At 37.7% G+C, this 21,611-nt stretch overlaps 1 protein-coding gene across 10 annotated transcripts in view; it reads right to left on the bottom strand.

The window, feature by feature from the left end:
• Positions 1-21,611, bottom strand: part of nrxn1b (neurexin 1b) — a 799,620-nt gene that overhangs the window by 755,742 nt on the left and 22,267 nt on the right. For 7 of the 10 annotated variants that reach the window (XM_068212849.2, XM_073919584.1, XM_073919583.1 and 4 more), the window contains 8 exons: positions 19,040-19,423; positions 18,771-18,974; positions 14,448-14,474; positions 11,313-11,435; positions 9,642-10,023; positions 8,896-9,086; positions 7,797-7,970; positions 6,367-6,486 (listed from right to left, as the gene is read on the bottom strand). In XM_068212849.2, coding sequence (XP_068068950.1) covers positions 6,367-6,486; positions 7,797-7,970; positions 8,896-9,086; positions 9,642-10,023; positions 11,313-11,435; positions 14,448-14,474; positions 18,771-18,974; positions 19,040-19,423 — 1,605 coding nt within the window. The remainder of the gene's footprint in view (positions 1-6,366; positions 6,487-7,796; positions 7,971-8,895; positions 9,087-9,641; positions 10,024-11,312; positions 11,436-14,447; positions 14,475-18,770; positions 18,975-19,039; positions 19,424-21,611) is intronic. The other 3 variants (XM_073919585.1, XM_073919586.1, XM_009307021.4) reach the window with 1 other exon arrangement.

Raw genomic sequence — 21,611 nt, 5'->3', positions numbered from 1 at the left:
AGTTTTGCATGAAATAATTCTCATACTAAGTACTTTTGCATGCAGAGCAGCACAGAAAGATGACAAAACAGTGACACAGCAAAGACGAACTGCTGCTCTTGCTGTTTTCAAAAGACACAAATGAAGATGCAGCTGTTTGTCTGCATTGCAGACAACCATATCCAAATCCATATCCACAGACAACCATATCCATGCTGGCACATAAAACCTAAGGATGTTCCATATTGAATCTAGTTTCGTTATGTAACTATTTATAGTATAGTAAATATTTATATCTATTTTTTACTGAGGATTTGCACCATGTTTATTTGGACTTTATTTGGACTTTGAAACATTATTTATTATTTTCTTATTTTTTTATTTGTTTATTGTAAGTGGTGTTGTTTATAGTAACTGAAAATATATTATTTTGAAAGTCAAATTTGCTTCACTGTTCTATTATTTTGTAACATTTGTAACATACCGTATACCGCGAAACCGTCAAACCGTGGTATTGTTTTAGACGATTATCATACCGTGAAAAATTCATACCGTTACAACCCTAGTCACGATACACTCTCAGAAATAAAGGTGCAAGAGCTGATACTGGGGCGGTAGCTTTTCAAAAAGTATACATTCGCACCTGAAGGGTCAATATAGTAGTAGTAGTAGTAAACTTTATTGTCCTCGACAGGAAATTTGTTATGGGCATCATCATATTGCTGCACACATAAAAACAAACAATAAAAACAATACAAAATACAGCAGTTACAAAATGTATAATGCGGATTAAGATAGACTCTTGTTAAGTAAACCCACTGAAACAGGTACAAAGGATTTCTTATAGCGGTTTAACCTACACTTTGGGACTCTATGGGCACTATCATACACCCGGCGCAGTGTGGCGCAATTAGCGACGCAGTAGTTGTTTGCTAGTTTCAGCTTGGTGCAAGAGAGGTTTTGAGGCGTTGCGCTACGCTGTTTAAATAGCAAATGCATTAGCGCTCATATGTGCACCCATAGGCGTTCTGATCTAAAAAGGGAGGCATTCTGAGGCGGACCGCTGGTGCATTGCTATTTTGAGAAACTATAATAGATTTTTCATTAGACCAAAACAAACCCGGTCTAAAGTCCAGCGCAGAGCGTTAGTTATGCGCCTCGCTTAATACACACAAGATGTAGAGCAATACACAAATATCTTTACATATGAAAAATATACATATATATTAAGGATATATATAGGATATAATAAGAATAAATATAGGATATAAATATAAAGGATTAAAATATTACAAAACACATTATTTTCAAGCCTACATCAATATAAACACCACCGCCTTCATGCCTTCTTCATCTCGGGAGGCTTTTTCAGTTCATTCATAACAATTTGCTTTTGTATAATGTTATTATTATTAGCAGTATTATTTATTATATCCATATTTATATTTGTTTTATTAAAAACAAGCTTAGATTTGTCCACCTGTCAGGTTTTAGACCATATGGGGCACAGCATGTGTATTAGGATATAACTCAGTTGTTTGAGCACACTTCATTATTATTGTTCATTTATTCGCTTGCTGGAGATTAGAACTGAATTTAGAAATAGTTTTGAGACAAATATTTGCGCTTAACAAACAAAATTAATTATTTATAGGCTAATAGATGTCGAGAGTGAAAGTTAATCATGGATCTCTCATTCTCGCGCTGTAGATGCTCTGTTTAACTGTTTTCTTGCTAGTCAGTTTTGTACACACATAACATGTGTGTTATGTACACTTACTTTTTGTCATGTAAATAGCAAATGTGCTTATGGCTCGATGTAACTGGCTCTTAAAGGGACTGTGAAATGAGACTCTGATTCTCAAAACACACCTATAACTCATTAAGAAAATAAAGTCAACCCTTGAAATTAGGGGTGGTGCAGTGGGTAGCACAATCGCCTCACAGCAAGAAATTCACAGGTTCGAGCCCCGGCTGGGTCAGTTAGCATTTCTGTGTGGAGTTTGCATGTTCACAGATAATTTAGCTTACCCAATTCCCCTATACCGCATGTCTTTAGACTTGTGGATGAAGCTGGAGCACCCGGAGGAAACCCATGTCAACATGAGGAGAACATGCGAACTCCACACAGAAACGCCAACTGACCCAGCCGAGGCTCAAATCAGCGACTTTCTTGCTGTGCTAACCACTTAGCCCTAATTATGCAATCAGATACAGTCAAAATTATTCAGCCTTCTTTTGAAATAGTTATTATTTTCAAATATTTCACAATAGGGTCAGTTTATGAAACCCTGATGTAATCGGTCAGTTTATTCAGCCTTTCATTTTCCTAATTAGACCTGAATGTTCAATACTTCTGATCCAATACTCGTCCTTTTAAGGCAGCGTTTCATCTGGAGTCAATACTTGAGTGAGATTAATGCCATTAACTAAAGTACAAAACCGTGTGGCTTGAAGAGATGCTCCGTTTCAGGAGGGATTGTCTGTGCTTTTCTGCCCTCATGTGGTCAACAAAATACATCTGAAATAAATCTGTTCACTGGATTACAGCTGGCCATTTTCCTACCCAAGTTCTTTAAAATCTTAGTGATCTTGGTGTGCTGGAGAACAGAAATAATGCAGAAATAAAGTGTTAATGTTGCATATAAAGGTGGCATAGCTAAAGTTATCTGAAGACAGGAATGCCAAAGAAATATTTTACAGTTAAAACTATGCATAACAGAAATGCAACCCTGCAAATACAGGAATAGCACTTTGTTCCTTGGCTTAAATTCATAATAGGAGTGTAAAAAAATCAAGCTTGCTTGTGTTTGTCATCTCACTTTCACTTAGTTCAAAAGAACTAATGCAACCTTATATGCAGTTGTATCCTGAATGTTTAACCCAATAATCATCATCTGATGTGGATTAGGTGAGGCAAAAAAAGCACAGGACCTATTTTTTCTTGCCTATTGGTGGGCTTACAATGTGAGGTCACGGTTAATTAGTTAATTTATGCATGGAGGGTATAAATATTAGTATAAATATAAATATTAGCATTTTGTAAAGAACAGTCCTCCCTTTGTAACAACTCTTCTTTTTTCTGCTTTACTGTCTTGTTTTATTTGTGTTACACAGTGTTGAAGGCAAAGCATTACAAGTGACGTGAGTTACATAATAATAGTACATTTCAAAAGTAACGAGTAAAGTAATGCATCACTTAAAAAATAGTTGGAACATTTAAAAAGTAGTAAATTAGTAATATTTGAGCTTTTATGACTTTTTGGTCTACATGGTGACTCTTTTGTTAAATTGATGGAGATTGAAAGTATATAGACAAGTGTGTTATTGCTGTATTTTTAATTATTATGTTTGTTTACTAACAGTGGGGGAAATAAGTATGGAACACATTTGTCAATGGGGTAAGAAATAATATTATTTCTTAAATCTTATATACACACCTATATATATATATATATATATATATATATATATATATATATATATATATATATATATATATATCCAATCAGCATTAGACCAAACCCTGATAAATAATCTAGCATGTCCTACCTCCTTTCAGCATTCCTCTGCTACCCAGACTCCTCAGCTTTAAACCTAATCCCTATGTGAATTAGGTGTGCAACACAGAACAAGTTTTTCCATTCCAATGCTCCGGTTTTACATTGTTTTTCCAATGTAAACATGTGATTTTTCTCTGAGATTTTCTCTCAGATTATTGAACTTGCTTTAAGGAGAAACTCACTTCATTTAGACTCATTATTTCTGAAAACAAGACATTATTTGTTGCTTGTCTAGAAAATGCTTCTTGATTTAAGAAATGTTAGATATTTGAACCAGAAACAAGAGGAAAAAAACAAAATGTAAGAACATTTTTGTAAGTGTATTCATTAAATTTAGATGTGTATTCCCATTTTTAATTACTTTAAAATTGAATAAAAAAGGAGTAATGACGTGTACATTAAGGTACAAACATAAGCTTTAATCATAATTACACTGCACTTGATTAAAGCTAAAGCTGTAATGGCAACACTTGTGTTTTAGTACCAGTTAACTAGTGTCTTATTATCTGCATATTGGTAAAATAATGGCTGTTTATTAGTCTTTATAAAGCACAATATTCTGCATGCTCTTATTCTCCATCCCTAATCCTTCCCAAAACCAACTACTACATTAATTACTATCAATAAGAGGCAAATTCTGAGTTTATTCACGCAAAAGTCAAAGTTAATGGTTTAATAATAGTGAGAACTGAAATAAACTGTGTCCGCTGTGATCAGATGATTGTCTTCATAGCTGTTTACGTCTGTTTAATGTACATGAAGAGCTTTATGATTACTCCGGAGCACTCGTACATCTAATACAGTCCTATGATGTGCTACAATCCTTTTGAGAAACACATTGTAACATTAAGATCAGTCATACAATCATCTTTACGATCTGCTTAGGCTTACAATTCTTTTGGGAAATGCAGCCGGGATCCATATGCTGAAATATAGGTCAAGTACATCTAGCACATTAAACATACAGCAAGACATTCATTTACTGTCAGAAACTACAGCTCACAGACAACCAGCTTCAACCACAGATATATGAGAGAGCTATTCTCATCTTTTAACCCAGGTAAACTGCTTATTCTCTCACTCCTTCCACGCCAGTATTTGTATTCGTAAGTTGTCAGACATCGCCAGTATTTTTGAAGATTTTCCCCTAAACCTGACGGCCCTCAGAATATTTTCTGAAAAGAATATATGACCATTTTATATATCATTTTATATATCTTTTATATATCATTTTATATATTATATATATCTTTTAAACAATGAAAAGCATTTTACCACCACCTGAATGCACTGTAAGAATGCTTTTCTTTTCATGATAACACACACATTTACACACCTGTATATATAGGAGGGAGGAGCATGTGTAGATGTTTTGACCAGGCTAATTCATCATTGACAATAATTCTATCCAATTCTACCCATTCAGCATTAGACCAAACCCCTATAAATATTCTAGCATGTCCTACCTCCAAACTTTCAGCATCCTTCTGTTACCCTGACTCCTCAGCTTCAAACCCAATCCCTATGCAAATAGGGGGGTATTCAACACAGAACGAGTTTTTCCATTCCAATGCTCCAGTTTTACATTGTTTTTGAATGTAAACACACGCTTGACAGATGTCCATGGCCATTATGCACACATCTCCTGTGTTTTGAAGCACTGTGCACATGAGCATTGTGTTTTTTCAACCCAGGCTTTCTGAAAACGTATCTCTATATACATTTCTGGAGAGCGCCAAATACATCCCAGGAGCTAAATTTTTTTGGCAGTTTTCATGAATCCACCAGAGGCCGCTATGTACGCTTTTAACACATTTTTCCTCACATTTCTCTCACGAGTGCCATTCACACCTGCTGTTCTCACGTAAATCCACCAGAGGCCGCTGTCAACTTACTGACTGACCGGCCAACTGACCCACTCTCCTCCTTCCCTAAACCTAACCAATAGTGTTTTTTTGAAAGCAATCCAGATAAAGAAAAGCGCTCGCCTGATTTTTACCATGTTTTCAGATTTTACCACATTCCCACCCTGTTATTTACTTCTTTATTTTATTATTTGGCTTTTGTTTTTGTCTTACCTGCGTTCTTTGCTGGACTCGAACCCCGTCATCGTGGTCAATTACGTTCTGCGTCTCAAGTCTGCCAACGTACATGGCGAGCCAGTGGACAAACTGGTAACAGCGGGAAATCCGTCCACATGGAGGTAAGCGTTTAGCGCGAAAAGGAACGACTTCATACCGCCCTGTAGCGTTCGTTTTAAAGACGAAATGCAGCCATACGTACCTCTGGCTACATGATCTGCTGCCAGGGTTCGGCCATATAACACGTTCAGTATGATCACGTGACTAGATTCCAGCAACAAGTCACGACAGAAACATTTAAATACCAACCACTGCACTGCCAACGAAATGGAATGGATTATAATCTAATCACATACATATTAAACCTCTCTAACATTATTAACAGGCGACTGAGTGACTGACCACGGGGCACTGAATCACAGTTCTGACTTTCATTATTAATCCATTCGATAACTATTGTATCTAAGATCTGAGATGAACTATCTGCTGCTGCTTTCAGGACGGCAATATATGTCATGTGAAACGATACACTCAAAATACTAGCATTTATCACTGAATAAAGCACATAATCTGTACCTGAGCTGATCAATGTCATAGTAGTTTTTGCTGTTGACTTTCCAGAAATAGAAACCACTTCTAAAATAGAAATGTACTGCATTCTCATGCGCTAGGGCTTCCCTTACTGTAACACACCTAAAACACGGATTGCAGTAAAAACAAAAGAGTGGCAGAAAGTGACTTACGGTCTGCACACAGCGGTCCTGCATACGTGGTCATGCTGCAGTCGCAGGTGAAGTTCTCCCACTGCTGCAGACAAACGCCCTGATTGGCACACGAGTCCTCCTCACAGCTGCTGCTGGGCCCTGCGGACATCCCATTGGTTAAATTTGCACAGTGGGTGGAGCTTAGGGTTGCAAAAGGGTGGACAATTATTAATTTTTACTTCAGCTTAGTCCATTATTTATCAGGGGTTGCCACAGCGGAATGAACTGCCAACTATTTCAGCATATGTTTTACATGGTGGATTCCCTTCCAATTATATATATACAATTAAAGTCAGAACTATTAGCCCTCCTTGTTGGAGCCATTTCTTTCTTTTATTATTGTTATTATGTTTGGATTAAATGGGTTGATTGGATGATGTGATTATTGTTATTATTATTAAGTTTACATTTGATAATTATTGTATTCAGATTAAAAGAATTTAAATTCGTATATTATTCATGTCAAGGTATTTGCTTTATTGTTTTGACTTAGTGAATGAAGACTTTTATTCTGTCGAAATTGGGATTTCAGGAAGCCAGGTAGTAGGTGGAGTAGTGAGGGAAGAGGAAGAATTTTCCAATCGTGAGTTTATGTGTGGTGACGGGTGCTACTGAGGAGCAATGGAGCTATTTCACCCATTTGATGGCACAAGATGTGACAAAATACCAACCCAGGCTCATTCTGAAAACGTAGTCCAGCGGACGTTTCTGGATGGACTTCAGATGCAGAGAGGAGGAGTTGACAAAGGCGTCCGGGTTCAAGTCCGGGGAAGAGCAGTTCCAGAAACCAGGTAAGACAAAAACAGAATCCAAAAAATAAAGCGAACGAGTTCATAACAGGGTGAGAACGTGGTGAAATCCGAAAACGTGGTTAAAAAAAAAAAAAATCTGACGAGGGTTTTTCTTTTTCTAGACGGTTTTTCTAAATTGTTGCTCGGGTTTAGGGAAGTGAGCGGGCGGGCGGGTCAATCGGTAAAACTGGTTGGGTTCAGGGAAGGAGGAGGGTGGGTCAGCCGATTGGCCGGTCGCGCAGTCAATCATTCGGTCAGTCAGACAGCGGCCTCTGGTGGGTTGACGCGAGAACAGCACGGGTGCAAACGGCACTCGCGAGAGACGTTTGGGATACGAAAAAGCGCGCACAGCGGCCTCTCGCGGATTCGCGAAAACAAAAACTGCACAAATACGTACCTCCCAGGACATTTTTCGCGGTCTCCAGAAACGTCCGCTGGACTACGTTTTCAAAATGAGCCTGGGTTGCAAAATAGAGATGAGGAAAGGATTCACAGCAGACTCATGTGTCATTGATTACCCTTACTGCGATATCGGCTTATAATACGTATATATTTTCCCCAATTTCTAATCTAAAACAAATACTGACCGTAAAATGTTTTTAAAAAAACGTTTATTACCTTCACATCCTCTCTCGATCTGCCCGACACAGACCAGCGCTTCGGTCATCAGGTCTGGCAAACGCCCGTTCAGATCCACAGACGCCAGACAGCCCTGAAACCCTTCTTTTGCATGAACTAACTTGGGCAGATCTTTATACATCTGCTCTGGAACACCACCCACAAACAAATCACCTGCAAACACAGCCAGAGAATACGGGATTAGAAGAAGTTGGATTATAGTTGACAAGCAACAACAGTTTCTTAATAAAAGCAGTTTAGCCTTAATAATGAACCTCTTGAATGAAGCTAAAAGAGCACATGTCACTCCGCTGCTCATCCGTTTGCACTGGCTGCCAGTTGCTGCTCGCATCAAATTCAAAGCTCTGATGTTTGCTTACAAAGCCACTTCTGGCTTTGCTGCTCCTTATCTGCTCTCACTTCTGCAGATGTATGTGTCCTCCAGAAACTTGCGTTCTGTGAATGAACGTCGCCTCGTGGTTCCATCCCAAAGAGGGAAGAAATCACTTTCCCGAACTCTCGCGTTCAATCTGCCCAGTTGGTGGAATGAACTCCCTAACTGCATCAGAACGGCAGAGTCACTCGCTGTCTTCAAGAAACCACTAAAAACTCAACTATTTAGTCTCCACTTCACTTCCTAATCTGCAATTGCCTCTCTGTTTCTACCGCTTACTGTACTATAAATTTTTTTTTTTTAATTATTAATATTTTGCTTTTTACACTTTACACACCTGAAACTCGCCTACAGCACTTATTCATTGTTGCTCTTATAGTTGTGTAAGTTGCTTCCTTGTCCTCATTTGTAAGTCGCTTTGGATGAAAGCGTCTGCTAAATGACTAAATGTAAATGTAATTGTAATAATTGGCTTATGGGTGGCTCAGTGGTTAGCACTGTGGCCTCATAGCAAAAAGGTCACTGCTTCGAGCCTCAGCTAGGTCAGTTGGTGTTTCTGTGTGGAGTTTGCATGTTCTCCCCGTGTTAGTGTGGGTTTCCATTTGGGTGCTCTGGTTTCCCAGTATTCACACACTGTGTTTAAACCCCCTATAAAAGTGATTTCTGCATAATAGCTGCCCTTTAATGTAAATGTGTGTAATATACCTTTCAGGTCCAGGTTTTTGGCTCCCAGTGTGGTCTGGCTGGTGGTTTTGGTGTCGATTCTGACCGTGTGCAGGTTATTGGGGTCTCTGGAGATCATCACGTTGTGCCAGTGGTTGTCATTGAGAGGTTTAATTGAGTTTCCCTTAATGAGATGAGCACCGTTTCCCAGATCAGAGATGTAATGCAGATAGCTGAACAGAGAGAAAATGTAATTAACCGCACATGCAATTATAGAACATTTAGAGTATAAACAGCCCTGATAATTATTATATACAAAGCTACATCGTACAAAACTGCACATTAGTAGGTGCAAGCTAGGCTTATGATGGTATTATTATGTTGTTAATAAATGGTATAGAAAATACAGTATACGATATTATCATATTAACCGAAGCTGCTAAAAAGCATTTAATTCAAATCAACAGTGTGAAATAACCACATTTATTACAGCTACTACTTTAATATTAGCTAAAAAATGCAACAGAATTTCATTATTTACTATTTTTGTTTCAGAAAATGTTTACAACTTTTATTTTAACAGCTAAGATTAATAAAAGCTTCTGGTTCATTGTGAGAAAGTTGCCATCTTGAAAGTGCAATGCTTACATGTCGCATTTTATTTAGCGATATTTAACGTTGTGCCTGTAATCATTGATTTTGAAGTGTTTTATTTGCAACCCTACCCTAGAAACAAATGTTTTGCAGTAGCACATTTTCCCATTGAGCCCGTGTTGTCCATAACTTACCCTTTCACCAGCTCTACAGCGATAAAATCATTGCCATCTCCACTATTATAGAGTATGAGTCCGTCTGCGGAGGTGGTCTTGAACTGGAAAAACAGGTACATGTAGTAATACGCCTGTAAAGACGGCAGCGTCACGTAGCTGGAGCAGGACTTGAACGTCACCGGATCTGCGATGATGCTCTTAAAGCCGATTGGAGCGTTGGTTTGGCAGTAATCGATGTCTCCGTTCTTGCACAGGTCGATGTACGGCTTACCATTAAACATCAGGCTCTGGAGATGTCCAATAAAGTTGGAGGGCATTGTGGGTAACTGGCGTTTTCCTGTAATGATGCCGGTCTCGATGTTGTGAAACTCTAGCTGCGTGTGGTCGCCTGGTATCTCTCCTGTTTTTATGTATAAAAGTCAGAATTATTAGCCCTCCCGAATTATTAATTTCTGTTTAACAGAGAGCAGATTTCTTCAGCGCATTTCTAATCATAATAGTGTTAATAACTCATCTCTAATAGCTGATGTGTTTCCTCTTCTCCATGATGACAGCACATAATATTAGACTAGATATTCTTCAAGACACTAGTGTTCAGCTTAAAGTGACATGTAAAGGCTTCACTAGGGTAATTAGGGTAAAGTTAGGGTAATTAGGCAAGTCATTGTATAACAGTGGTTTGTTCTGGAGACAATCCAACACTAATATTGCTGAAGGGGCGAATAATATTGACCTTAGCATGGCTTTAAAACAAATAAGAACTGCTTTTATTCTAGCCCAAATAAAACAAATAAGACTTTCTCCAGAAGAACAAATATTAGAGGAAATACTGAGAACAACTCCTGAATCTGTTCAACATCATTTGGAAAATATTTGACAAAGAATAAATATTGCACAGGACGGCGAATAATTCTGACTTCAGCTGTTGTAAAGCATTCAGAACAGTGAAGGATTCTTGCATACAAATTGTCACAGCAAATGCATGTCAGGATATTGGTTATTTAGTTTAACATGACCTTTTTTTCTTGTCTTTCTGGCATTGTATTTACATTCTAAAATGCTTTTCCTACTTAGTTTTTGTCTTGTTTCTAGTCCAAATATCTACAAACTTTTAAATCAAGGAGCATTTTCCAAACATGCAAAACATAGTGTTGTTTTCAGAAATAATGAAGAGAGTTTTTCCTTAAAAACAATCATAATTCAAAGTGAAAACTTGATTGTTTATGTTACCCTTATTTATTGTCAGGTTATTGTGCTTGTTTTAATGAAAAACTCACTTCATTTTGACTGGTTATTTCTGATAACAACACTATATTTTGCATGTCTGGAAAATGCTTCTTCATTAAAGAATTTGTAGATATTTGGACTGGAAACTCAATGTGAGAAACGCATCTTAAGCATCTTATTAAACAATTCATATGAACACTTATACCTCTTATACATACAGTTATAGTTACTCTGTATATTAATAACTGCATTAGGAATACAAACACCAACAGTTTGTGACCTCAGACCTTAAATGTGGTGATTTTGTAAAGGAAAGACAGATCAGCAGAAGCACTTGGGCTGGCTGATGGAAAATTAAAAGTATATAAATTAAGTATACTATATTTAAAACCGAAATGAACAACAGTTGTTAATCAACAGTCTAATGCAATAAAATTGGAGCAGAATATCAGAGATAAATACCGTCTACAGTGGGCAGATCATCCACAGATAGTTTCAGACTCTTTCCTCTCCTGATCACGCGCACCGTGTGCCACTCATCATCATTCAGATTCTGACCCGCGAATAAGCTCTCGGGTCCCTTACCTGCGAGACAGCCCAGAAAACATTTCGATGAGTTCACTGTACTCAAATGGCCTCCACAGTCACCAGATCTCAATCCAATAGAGCAGCTTTGGGATGTGGTGGAACGGGAGATTGGCATCATGAATGTGCAGCCGACAAATCTGCAGCAACTGTGTGATGCTATCATGACAGCATGGAGCAAAATCTCTGAGGAATATTTCCAGTAGCTTGTTGAATCCATGAAGGATTAAGGCAAACCTGGTGCTAGTAAGGTGTACCTAATAAAGTGGCCGGTGAGTGTGATGTTTGATGCTTGATGTTTAAACGTGTCTCTTTTGTCAACTTCTCTGGTGAGGGAGGGTATGAATAGGCTACTATGTACAAATAGGCATTAACTAATAAAATTATAAACAATTGAGTCATTTTATTCACAATCATTTTTTATTTTTATTGTGAAATTCATTTTACAATTATTTTAAAACATTAAAAGTGACTGAATTAGGTGAATAAAAAATGATCAGGATTATGCAATGGATCAGGAATTTATCAAGATTTTGAGTCTTAAATTTGCATCTCTGAATGTTGCTTTGAATAGAATAAAATAATTAAAGTACATTAAAGACATTCACAAAGCTGCATCTTAGAAAAACCCCAGCACTAGTTGACGGGCGCTGCATGAGAGCTGCTGCTTGAAGAGTATGAAGCAGCCAAAAATCTCATTTGCAGCCAAATATGTAGGTCTAATTAATTTTTGCAAAAGAAAAGGATTACCTTGTGTCTTTGCTCTTCTCTCTTCATCAGTCTCTACCCAGAAAGCAGTAGGACACACATACTGTACAGCACATTACCCAGGAGCAACGCATGCAGATGTTTAACGAGTCTCATGGGCTTATGCTTTTTAATGAGGGCACGGCACGAGAGATCACATTTTCTTTGCTCCCTTGGCTTAAAATATTTTAGCTAAGGAATGAAATGTAATAACCAAATGGTGGCCATTTTAACTAAATGAATTCAAAACAAACATGTGACGGCAACTTTAAAGACAATGCCATAATTCAATTATTAGCTTAGATGTTCTTCACAAAAGCCATTGGTCATGTCAAACATATCGAGTCAAACATTAAAACTAAAAAGCAATCATCAAGCACAGCTCATTGGAAATACGCTTCAGCCTATATTTTTGTAAAACTGCAAAAAACATACTTGAACAAACGTTTGACTGCAGTTTGTGAATAAAATTAACACTAGGGGGCAGTGTGACAACAAAAGCTTTTATTTCTTTTCACACTAACGATATTTAAAGGGACATAATATTGACGAATAAAGGATTATTTTTGTGCAGTTCTTTGCACAACTCGAAATAAACATCACAAAACAACGAAATGCTTTCTATTAGTAATGAGTACGTAATGTTGACAGCTCCCTCTAGTGGATTCAACATCTGAAAAGTGCAACAAAACACACCCAGAGCAGCGTATTTTACATTTCGCAAAAATGTAAACAGCGCCGTCTAGTGGATTTGATATCTGAAACGTGCCACAAAATGCATCCAGAGCAACATTTTTTACATTTCGCAAAAATGCAGACCGCGACCTCTAGTGGATTCGACAAAACACACCCAGAGCAGCGTATTTTACATTTAGCAAAAATGTAGACAGCGCCCTCTAGTGGATTCGACAAATTGCACCCAGAGCAGAGTATTTTACATTTCGCAAAAATGTAGACAGCGCCCTCTAGTGGATTCAATATCTGAAACGTGCTACAAAACACACCCAGAGCAGTGTATTTTACATTTCGCAAATACGCAGACAGCGACCTCTAGTGGATTCGACAAAACACACCCAGAGCAGGGTATTTTACATTTCACAAAAATGCAGACCGCGACCTCTAGTGGATTCGACAAAACACACCCAGAGCAGCGTATTTTACATTTCGCAAAAATGTAGACAGCGCCCTCTAGTGGATTCGACAAATTGCACCCAGAGCAGAGTATTTTACATTTCGCAAAAATGTAGTCAGCGCCTTCTAGTGGATTTGACGTCTGAAATGTGACACAAACCACACCCAAACCAGCGTATTGTACATTTTGCAAAAATGTAGGGTTTGTGTTCAGATTTGACATCTGAAACGTGCTACAAAGCGCACCAAGAGGAACGTGTTTTACGTCACAAAAAATTTAGACAGCGCCCTCTGGATGATTTGACATCAAAAATGTGCTACAAAACACATCCAGAGCAACGTATTTTACGTTTTGCAAAAATGCAGACAGCGTCCTCTAGTGGATTCGCCAAATTTCAGCCAGTGCAACATATTTAACATTTTGTAAAATGTAGACAGCGCCCTCTAGTTGATTTGACATCTAAAATGTGCCACAAACGGCACCCAGAGCAGCGTATTGTGCGTTTTGCAAAAATGTAGGGTTTGTGGTTAGATTTGACATCTGAAATGTGCTACAAAACGCACCAAGAGAAATGTACTTTACCTGGCAAAAAATGTAGACAGCGCCCTCTAGTTGATTTGACATCTTAAATGTGCCACAAAACATATCCAGAGCAACATATTTTACATTTTGCAAAGATGTAGACAGCGCCCTTGAGTGGATTTGAAATCTGAAATGTGCTACAAAACACACCCAGGGCAACATATTTTACGTTGCAAAAATGTAGACAGCGCCCTCTAGTGGATTTGATATCTGAAACGTGCCACAAAACACACCCAGAGCAACAAATTTTACATTTTGCAAAGATGTAGACAGCGCCCTTGAGTGAATTTGATATCTGAAACGTGCCACAAAACACACCCAGAGCAACATATTTTCCATGGCAAAAAATGTAGACAGCACCCTCTAGTGGATTTGACATCTAAAATGTGCCACAAACCGCACCCAAAGCAGCGCATTTTACATTTTACTAAAATGTAGGCTGAGACACATACTGCCAATGAGCCTGGGTTGCCAGAATCTCTGATTACACAGATTAGAAAACAGTCAACAATAGTAAACAGCAGATATGAAAGAAGAGAAGTGTGACTTACTGGTGGTACAGTTAATCCTGTTACAGTCTAGATGGGGAAGAATAAACCACATGTAAATTCTGCCTTCAAAGTAAGATCTGCAGACACTGAAGCTCAAACCCAGTTCTCTGGGGACAAGCACACACCAATGATCCTGATGCTCAACCAACACACTCTTACCGGGAATATTGACTTTGTTAAACACAGCTGAGCAGTAATTAGGAACAACTTCCCACAAATAAGACACAAAATATTTTTTTTTTCCTAATTTCTCTTCTGTTCATTACTCTAGATGATTTTTAAACAATTGTTCTGGATTTTTTAAATATTTATTTACATTGTACTTTATTGGATTAGTGAACACTAGTAGACGTCATGTCTCTTATTTCTTCTGAGAGCATTTTGTTTTGAAACAGGGATACCTTTAAGCCAGAATTAGTTCAGCGTAAAATTCAATCCAATAAATATTCTTCAAACTGTTTGTTAGGGGTGCTTGCTTATGGAACAGAAAATCATAATCACGATTATTTTGGTCAGAATTGTAATTGTGATTATTTTCAATGATTATAGGTGAACCATATGGACAACACTTTATTACTGATTTATTTAAAGATATATATCTTTAATATAAAAAAGGAGCAATTTCTGTAATTTACACAAAAAAAATGTAAAATTTAAAAGATAGCAGATCAGGTAAATACGTTAATTATATATATATATATATATATATATATATATATATATATATATATATATATATATATATATATATAYATATATATATATATATATATATATATATATATATATATATATATATATATATATATATATATATTATTCTGTAAATAAGGTTGCTGTAACTCCAATACATCCCAGAGATTGTGAGATTTCACAATTCTCAATACCACAGCAGAATGAGTAACTAAAAACAAAGTAAAAATCCTCAAAATTATTTATAAAGAATAAAAGATCAAATAGAATTAAGATATACAAATTGCAATAATAAAAGTTAATTTGTTTCTTACTGAAGCTACAGTCGTGATTTTGTCTTTGTTGTTTTATTAATAATGATAAGCACAGTCGGCAGCAGGAATATAGTGTACTGTCACTTTAAGAGCAGCACGGATCCAATCTACTGTTACACGCTTCTCATTCTCAACTCTTTCTATTTGTTTATTACATAACAATCAAGGGCTTACGTGAGTAATGACTAAGTGTCACATTTTGAGACATTTTCTGCATGTATTTGAGCACTTCTTCTCATCTCTGAGGCATGCACACAACAGCACAAGCTCTCTGTAGCTTTTTTAAAAACCCGAATCAATTGAAATCAAGTCAATAAATCTGAAAAATCTAAAGAAATTTGGCATGCTAGTGCACCCTATTCATGAGAACTTCCAACTAATTTAAGCTCAGCATTTTTGCTTTTATTATTAGTCTTATTACAATCACAATTGTACCGCTATGGGGAATGTATTTGAAGAGATCATGCGGCGTGTGTTTTATAGAGCACCAGTCATTGGTCAGGCTGAGACGACTGCATGATCAACCTCTCACTAATCAACATTTCTTCAATCTTTGCAGCTCACCATAACATTGCTTACAAACAAACTTCTATAAGTTGTATAGATAACGCTTTACGTGAAGGGGTGTTCATAAGAATATGAATGACATTTTATGAATGAACTGTTAAATTAAGTGTCATTCACTCAGATAAGTCATTTTAAATGCAAAGGTGACATTGTTAGTGGTGTATTAGTAATGACAATTAATAAGACAACATGTCCTAAATCTAACATAAACATGACTGTCATGAAGTCATTAATATTGTGCCGTTTTCTACATAGTTCTGGCTACAATTACTGTAATAATCAGTGAAAAATAATTTTAAAAAATAATCAGTTTTCTTCCCCCATTGTCAGATTATTTTGCTTGTTTTTTTATATATATATATATATATTTTTTTTTTAGGGGTTTTCAACTTTATTGATAGGACAGTGGAAATATAGAGACAGGAAAGTGTAGGGAGCAGAGATAGAGGAAGGATCAGCAAAGGACCTCGAGGCGAAAATCGAACTCGGGTCACTGCGAGCACCTCTGTGCTATGTGTTGACGCACTAACCACTAGGCTATTGGCGCCGACTATTTTGCTTGTTTTAAGGAAAAACTCACTTAATTTTGACTCATTATTCATTAAAACAAGACAATATTTTGTGCTTGTCTAGAAAATGCTTCTTGATTTAAGACTTTTTTTGTTATTTGGACTAAAAACAAGACAAAAACTCTAGATAAGAACAGCATTTTTGCAGCGATCTAACTCAAATAATGCTTATTGAGCCAATCAAATCCAGCTGACATTTCACATCTGATCTGACAGTGCGCTTAATCTGCATAGAAATGAGACGTGTTTGAGTATAAACAGAGTGACGGTGATTGTGAGTGATTCTGGCCCTCTGCACTGAAATAATAAGCTGATTTATTAAGATATGATAAGAAGTGGACCATAAGCAGCGTCTCAGTCTAGTGTGTGTGTGTGTCAACCTCAGCAGAGAAACAACACACACACTCAAACACCAGAGCTGGCTCATCATGACAGGAGACGATCTGAGACACACTTTCATATTCACTAAGGGCACTATCATACACCCGGCGCAGTGTGGCGCAAGGCGCAGCGCAATAGTCTTTTGCTAGTTTCAGCTTGGCGCAAGAGTGGTTTTGAGGCGTTGCGCTACGCTGTTTAAATAGCAAATGCATTAGCGCTCATATGTGCGCCCATAGGCGTTCTGATCTAAAAAGCAGACTAAAAGTTTCAACAAAAAGTTTCTCTATTTTGAGAAACTAAAATAGATTTTTCAATAAACCAAAACAAACCCGGTCTAAACTCCAGCACAGAGTTGCGCCTCGCTTACACACTGCTTAATACACACAAGAGAGCAACAGGCAATTATCTTTACATATGAAAACATTAAATATTAAGGATATATATAGGATATAATAAGAATAGATATAGAATATAAATATAAAGGATTAAAATATTACAAAACATATTATTTTCTAGCCTACATGAATATGAAAAATCACCGCCTTCATGCCTTCTTCATCTCGGGAGGCTTTTTCAGTTCATTCATAACAATTTGCTTTTGTATAATGTTATTATTATTAGCAGTATTATTTATTATATCCATATTTATATTTGTTTTATTAAACACAAGCTTAGAAATGTCCACCTGTCAGGTTTTAGACCATATGGGGCTCAGCATGTGTATTAGGATATAACTCAGTTTTCTGAGCACACTTCATTATTATTATTCATTTATTCGCTTGCTGGAAATTAGAACTGAATTCAGAAATAGCTTTGAGACAAATATTTGCGCTTAACAAACAAAAGTATTTATTTATAGACTAATTGATGTCTGTGCGTAAAGGTTTCCCTATCCAAGAGCGAAAGTGAAAGTAGATCCATTATCTCTCATTCTCACGCAGTAGATGCTCTGTTTAACAGTTTTCTGTGAACTGTTTGCTTGTGAAATGTTCAGTTTTTCCACTTAGACTTACTTTGGGTCTTGTAAATAGCGAATGCGCTCTTGGCGTGACGCAGCTGGCTCTTAAAGGGAATGGAAGATGAGACTCATAATTGGTTTATTCTCTAAACACACCTATAACTCATTAAGAAAATAAACTCAACCCTTTTAGACCATGTGCCACGGCGCAAAGCAGGTTTTCCCGTCCTTAAATTAGCAAAAACGCATCCTGACACGCCCTGAAAGCGTTTGCGCCCTGCGTTTTGCGCTCTGCGCATGAACCGTCAAAATAGAGCCCTTAATGTTCAAACTCAATTCTACGGTGGCCGAGAAAGCTGAACATGCTGCAACTTAAAAAAACAGGTGCAAATAGAAAAAAACTGCTGCAAATGATCACAACGCAAGTTGACTGTAGTTAGCTTGATGTATTTAGATTGTGGCTTTTCTTGAAAATCTTCATGAACAATTCTTATAAATCAGCATTTATGCAACTGAAGGCAAAATTTATGCAGAGGAGGAGCTGTTTTCCCTCTGCTGTGCTTTCTTCTGATAATAATTCAACAGCATAGCCTCAGGTTTACCTCACAGATCGTTCTCCTTCAACACCGAGCTCAGCGAAGGTGTGTGAGTGTGTGTGGAGACCTGCAGACTCTGAGCAGTGAAGACGAAGGTGTGTGTGTGTCATGCTGTATGTCATGAGTTTGGAGAAGGTTAGTGCAGGTGAGTTTCTGATCAGATATGAGCATGGTGAGTGTGTGTGTGTGCATCCGTGTGTGTTTGTGTAAGTGTGTGTATGCATGCATGTGCGTGTTTGATATACCCAGGTTGACAGTGAGCCGCACGCGTCCGGCCTCCAGCTCCAGACGCAGTGTGTCGGTGGTGTGTGTGGATGTGCTGGCCATCAGGACGCCGTACGCCCGCAGCGAGCGGAAGCGCAGGGACACGTCTTCAGCCTCGGTGTGCATCGCTGCAGAAAACTGCACCTTCAGGAACTTGCTGCCATCGAAAGAGAGGATGGTGGCGTCTGCAGACGGAAAGATCCGCATCATTATCATTATCAAACACACTCTCGCACTCATACACACACACCTCTCTCGCAGGAGTGTCCCAGGAATCCCGTCCCGGTGCAGTCGCAGATATATCGGCTCCATCCCTCCCTGCAGACTCCTCTGTTCAGGCAGGGCTCGCTCACACACTTCCCGGGCGGCTCTTTACCGCAGGACGGCTTCACTCCTGCAGCTCTCTGCAGCTCTGCTGCGCGCCGGACATCCACACTGCGCCCGTCGATGAACAGATCCCGCACACAGCCCACGTACCCGTAGTTCAGCAGGGCGCTCCAGGCCCCAGTGGGGAACACCGTCCCACTGGAGCTCTCCGGAACGCCGCCCAGGTACAGGGGATCATCCAGATCCAGGAGCTCGCTGTCTCCGGGGCACAGGTACGGGGTGCGCACTGAGTTGATGGAGATGGTGCCTGCGGTTCAGAGAGAACACTGAAGAATACGCTTAATATTCGAACACTCTTAAATCAAGAAGTGTTTTCTGGACAAATTAAAACTATAATTTTGGTATTAGAAATAATGCATTAAAATTAAGTGAGTTTTTGCTTAAAACAAGCAAAATAATCTGACACTGGGGCAAAAGAAATAATCGAGATTTTCGTTTTGAAATGACATCACTCTTACACTGTTATTTTCCTCTTTCTGAAAGGCTTGATAACACCATTGTGGAGTTTTTCTCCTTGACTAATGTCAGATTTACTCTCAGCCCTATAAACGCCCGCCGCATTAGAAACACTTTGACATAATCCATTCATAAATGTATATTGTTGGAATATTAAATCAATCTCATTCGTGTTCAAGAAAAAAAGGTCAGGAGAGGTTTTTCTTCCATGTCAAAAATCGTAACAATTTATTGGATACTGTGAGGGACCAAGCAGACAAGGGCAACGAACACAAAGTTTCCAAAAGAAAATAAATGTATTTATTATGAACAAAATGACAAATTAAAGCATTTGAATAAATTAAAGTCAAATCTAGACTTAAAGCAAACAAAACATAACCAAATCATACAAACAAACGAAGAGAAAAAGAAAAGCAGACCTCTCTTCAAACACAAAAACGGGACTTATATACACAGAAGACAGGGACTAGTCCATTAAGAAAAAGTTGACTAAAACATCACAAACTAATACAAAACAACCACCAAACATAGGCAAAAAATACACTTAAAGTTAATTAATCAATACATAAACAAACTAGCAATTCAATTACTACTAATAAACAAAAATAAACATTCCAACACCCCCCTCAGCCAATTAGTATTTTGGTTTGGTCAGGCGGAACAAAATGTCGGCAAATGTGGCCAGCTGGTCCCTTAGAGCAACCGGACCTCCATCTGGAGCACTGAGCCACGCCATCCTGGATCTCACAGGTAACTTAAACTCAAAGAAATAAATGTCAATAAATCTTGTCAAAAGAACTAGAAAGTGTGCACTCCAAACTAGTAACCTATGACATGAAATTATTGGAAATGAAAATAAAAATGTGAAGTGTATTAAACTGTGTCTGTCATTATTGTGTAGAATCTGTAACTAATATGACAAATGCTAAATTAAGAATTATAAAGTGTGGTTGTGTGTGTGTATATACCCATGTTTAATGTGGGGACACACTGTTGGCCATCACGGATACAAATGAATAATTCGATTCACAGAATTCTGTTATCCTCAACGCAATGCAGAAGTTACATTAAGGAGGTGCGCAACCCCTTTATTTTCCCGGCTTCAACTTATATAGGCAGCTGATATTAACAGGTGGAGTTTAATGAAATTCGTCATTTGTCAGTCATTGTTCAGTCCTCCATTGGCCGCACCCCAGACATACTTCCTCTTTTTCAATTAATTCTCTGCACAACAAAAAAAAGCATACGACTTTCTGTGCTCTTAGTTTTAACACCTCTCTTCAGACAGGAAGTTTCTGCAGAGCTGAATTTAATTTTGGACCCGCATCTATATACTTCTGCAAAAATGCTAATTAGTATGCACAGCACTCACACACAAGAGTAGAAGTTCAGTTAATATATGACCCTTACATGACCAATACAAATAATTGTTTGATTAAAAGAAAAAGAGACTAATTTTAAAAAATGATTCCTATTTTCCAACAATATAAATGTTTAAACATTTTTTTTTAAATCTAAATATTAAAAACTGTCAAGGATTTAAGATTATGATGACCGTTAAATGCGTCAAACCAGTCTCAAACCAGAAAAGTGTCCATACTTTTTTGATTTATGTAACACAATTGATAATCTGAACAAACATGGCACATTGTAGTGCATGATTTGTTAAAAATTGTTAGAAATTGTTAAAATAGACCTCTAGTTCGTATTTACCACGTCTCCCTTCTCGTTTGGTCGAAACCTGAAATACTGCCAAACTGCAGAGGTTGTGCGACTCGCCATCTTACCTCACCTCTCTCTCTCTCCTCCGTACTGTCCCGTAATGACAATCATGCGTACACATTTTTAGGCATTAAATAAATTATATTTGATATTTAATACTAGTCTCCTATTTAAGTGCATTGTTTTTTATGAAGGTATAACGGTATTGAAACTCATCTTTGCTATTTTCACCATATTACCGCCCAAGCCTAATCTCC

This window comes from Danio rerio, chromosome 13 (assembly GCF_049306965.1).
Source record: "Danio rerio strain Tuebingen ecotype United States chromosome 13, GRCz12tu, whole genome shotgun sequence".
Lineage (NCBI taxonomy): Eukaryota > Metazoa > Chordata > Actinopteri > Cypriniformes > Danionidae > Danio > Danio rerio.
The sequence above is the reverse complement of the archived record's forward strand: the minus strand, read 5'-3'. Positions and strand labels throughout refer to the sequence as shown.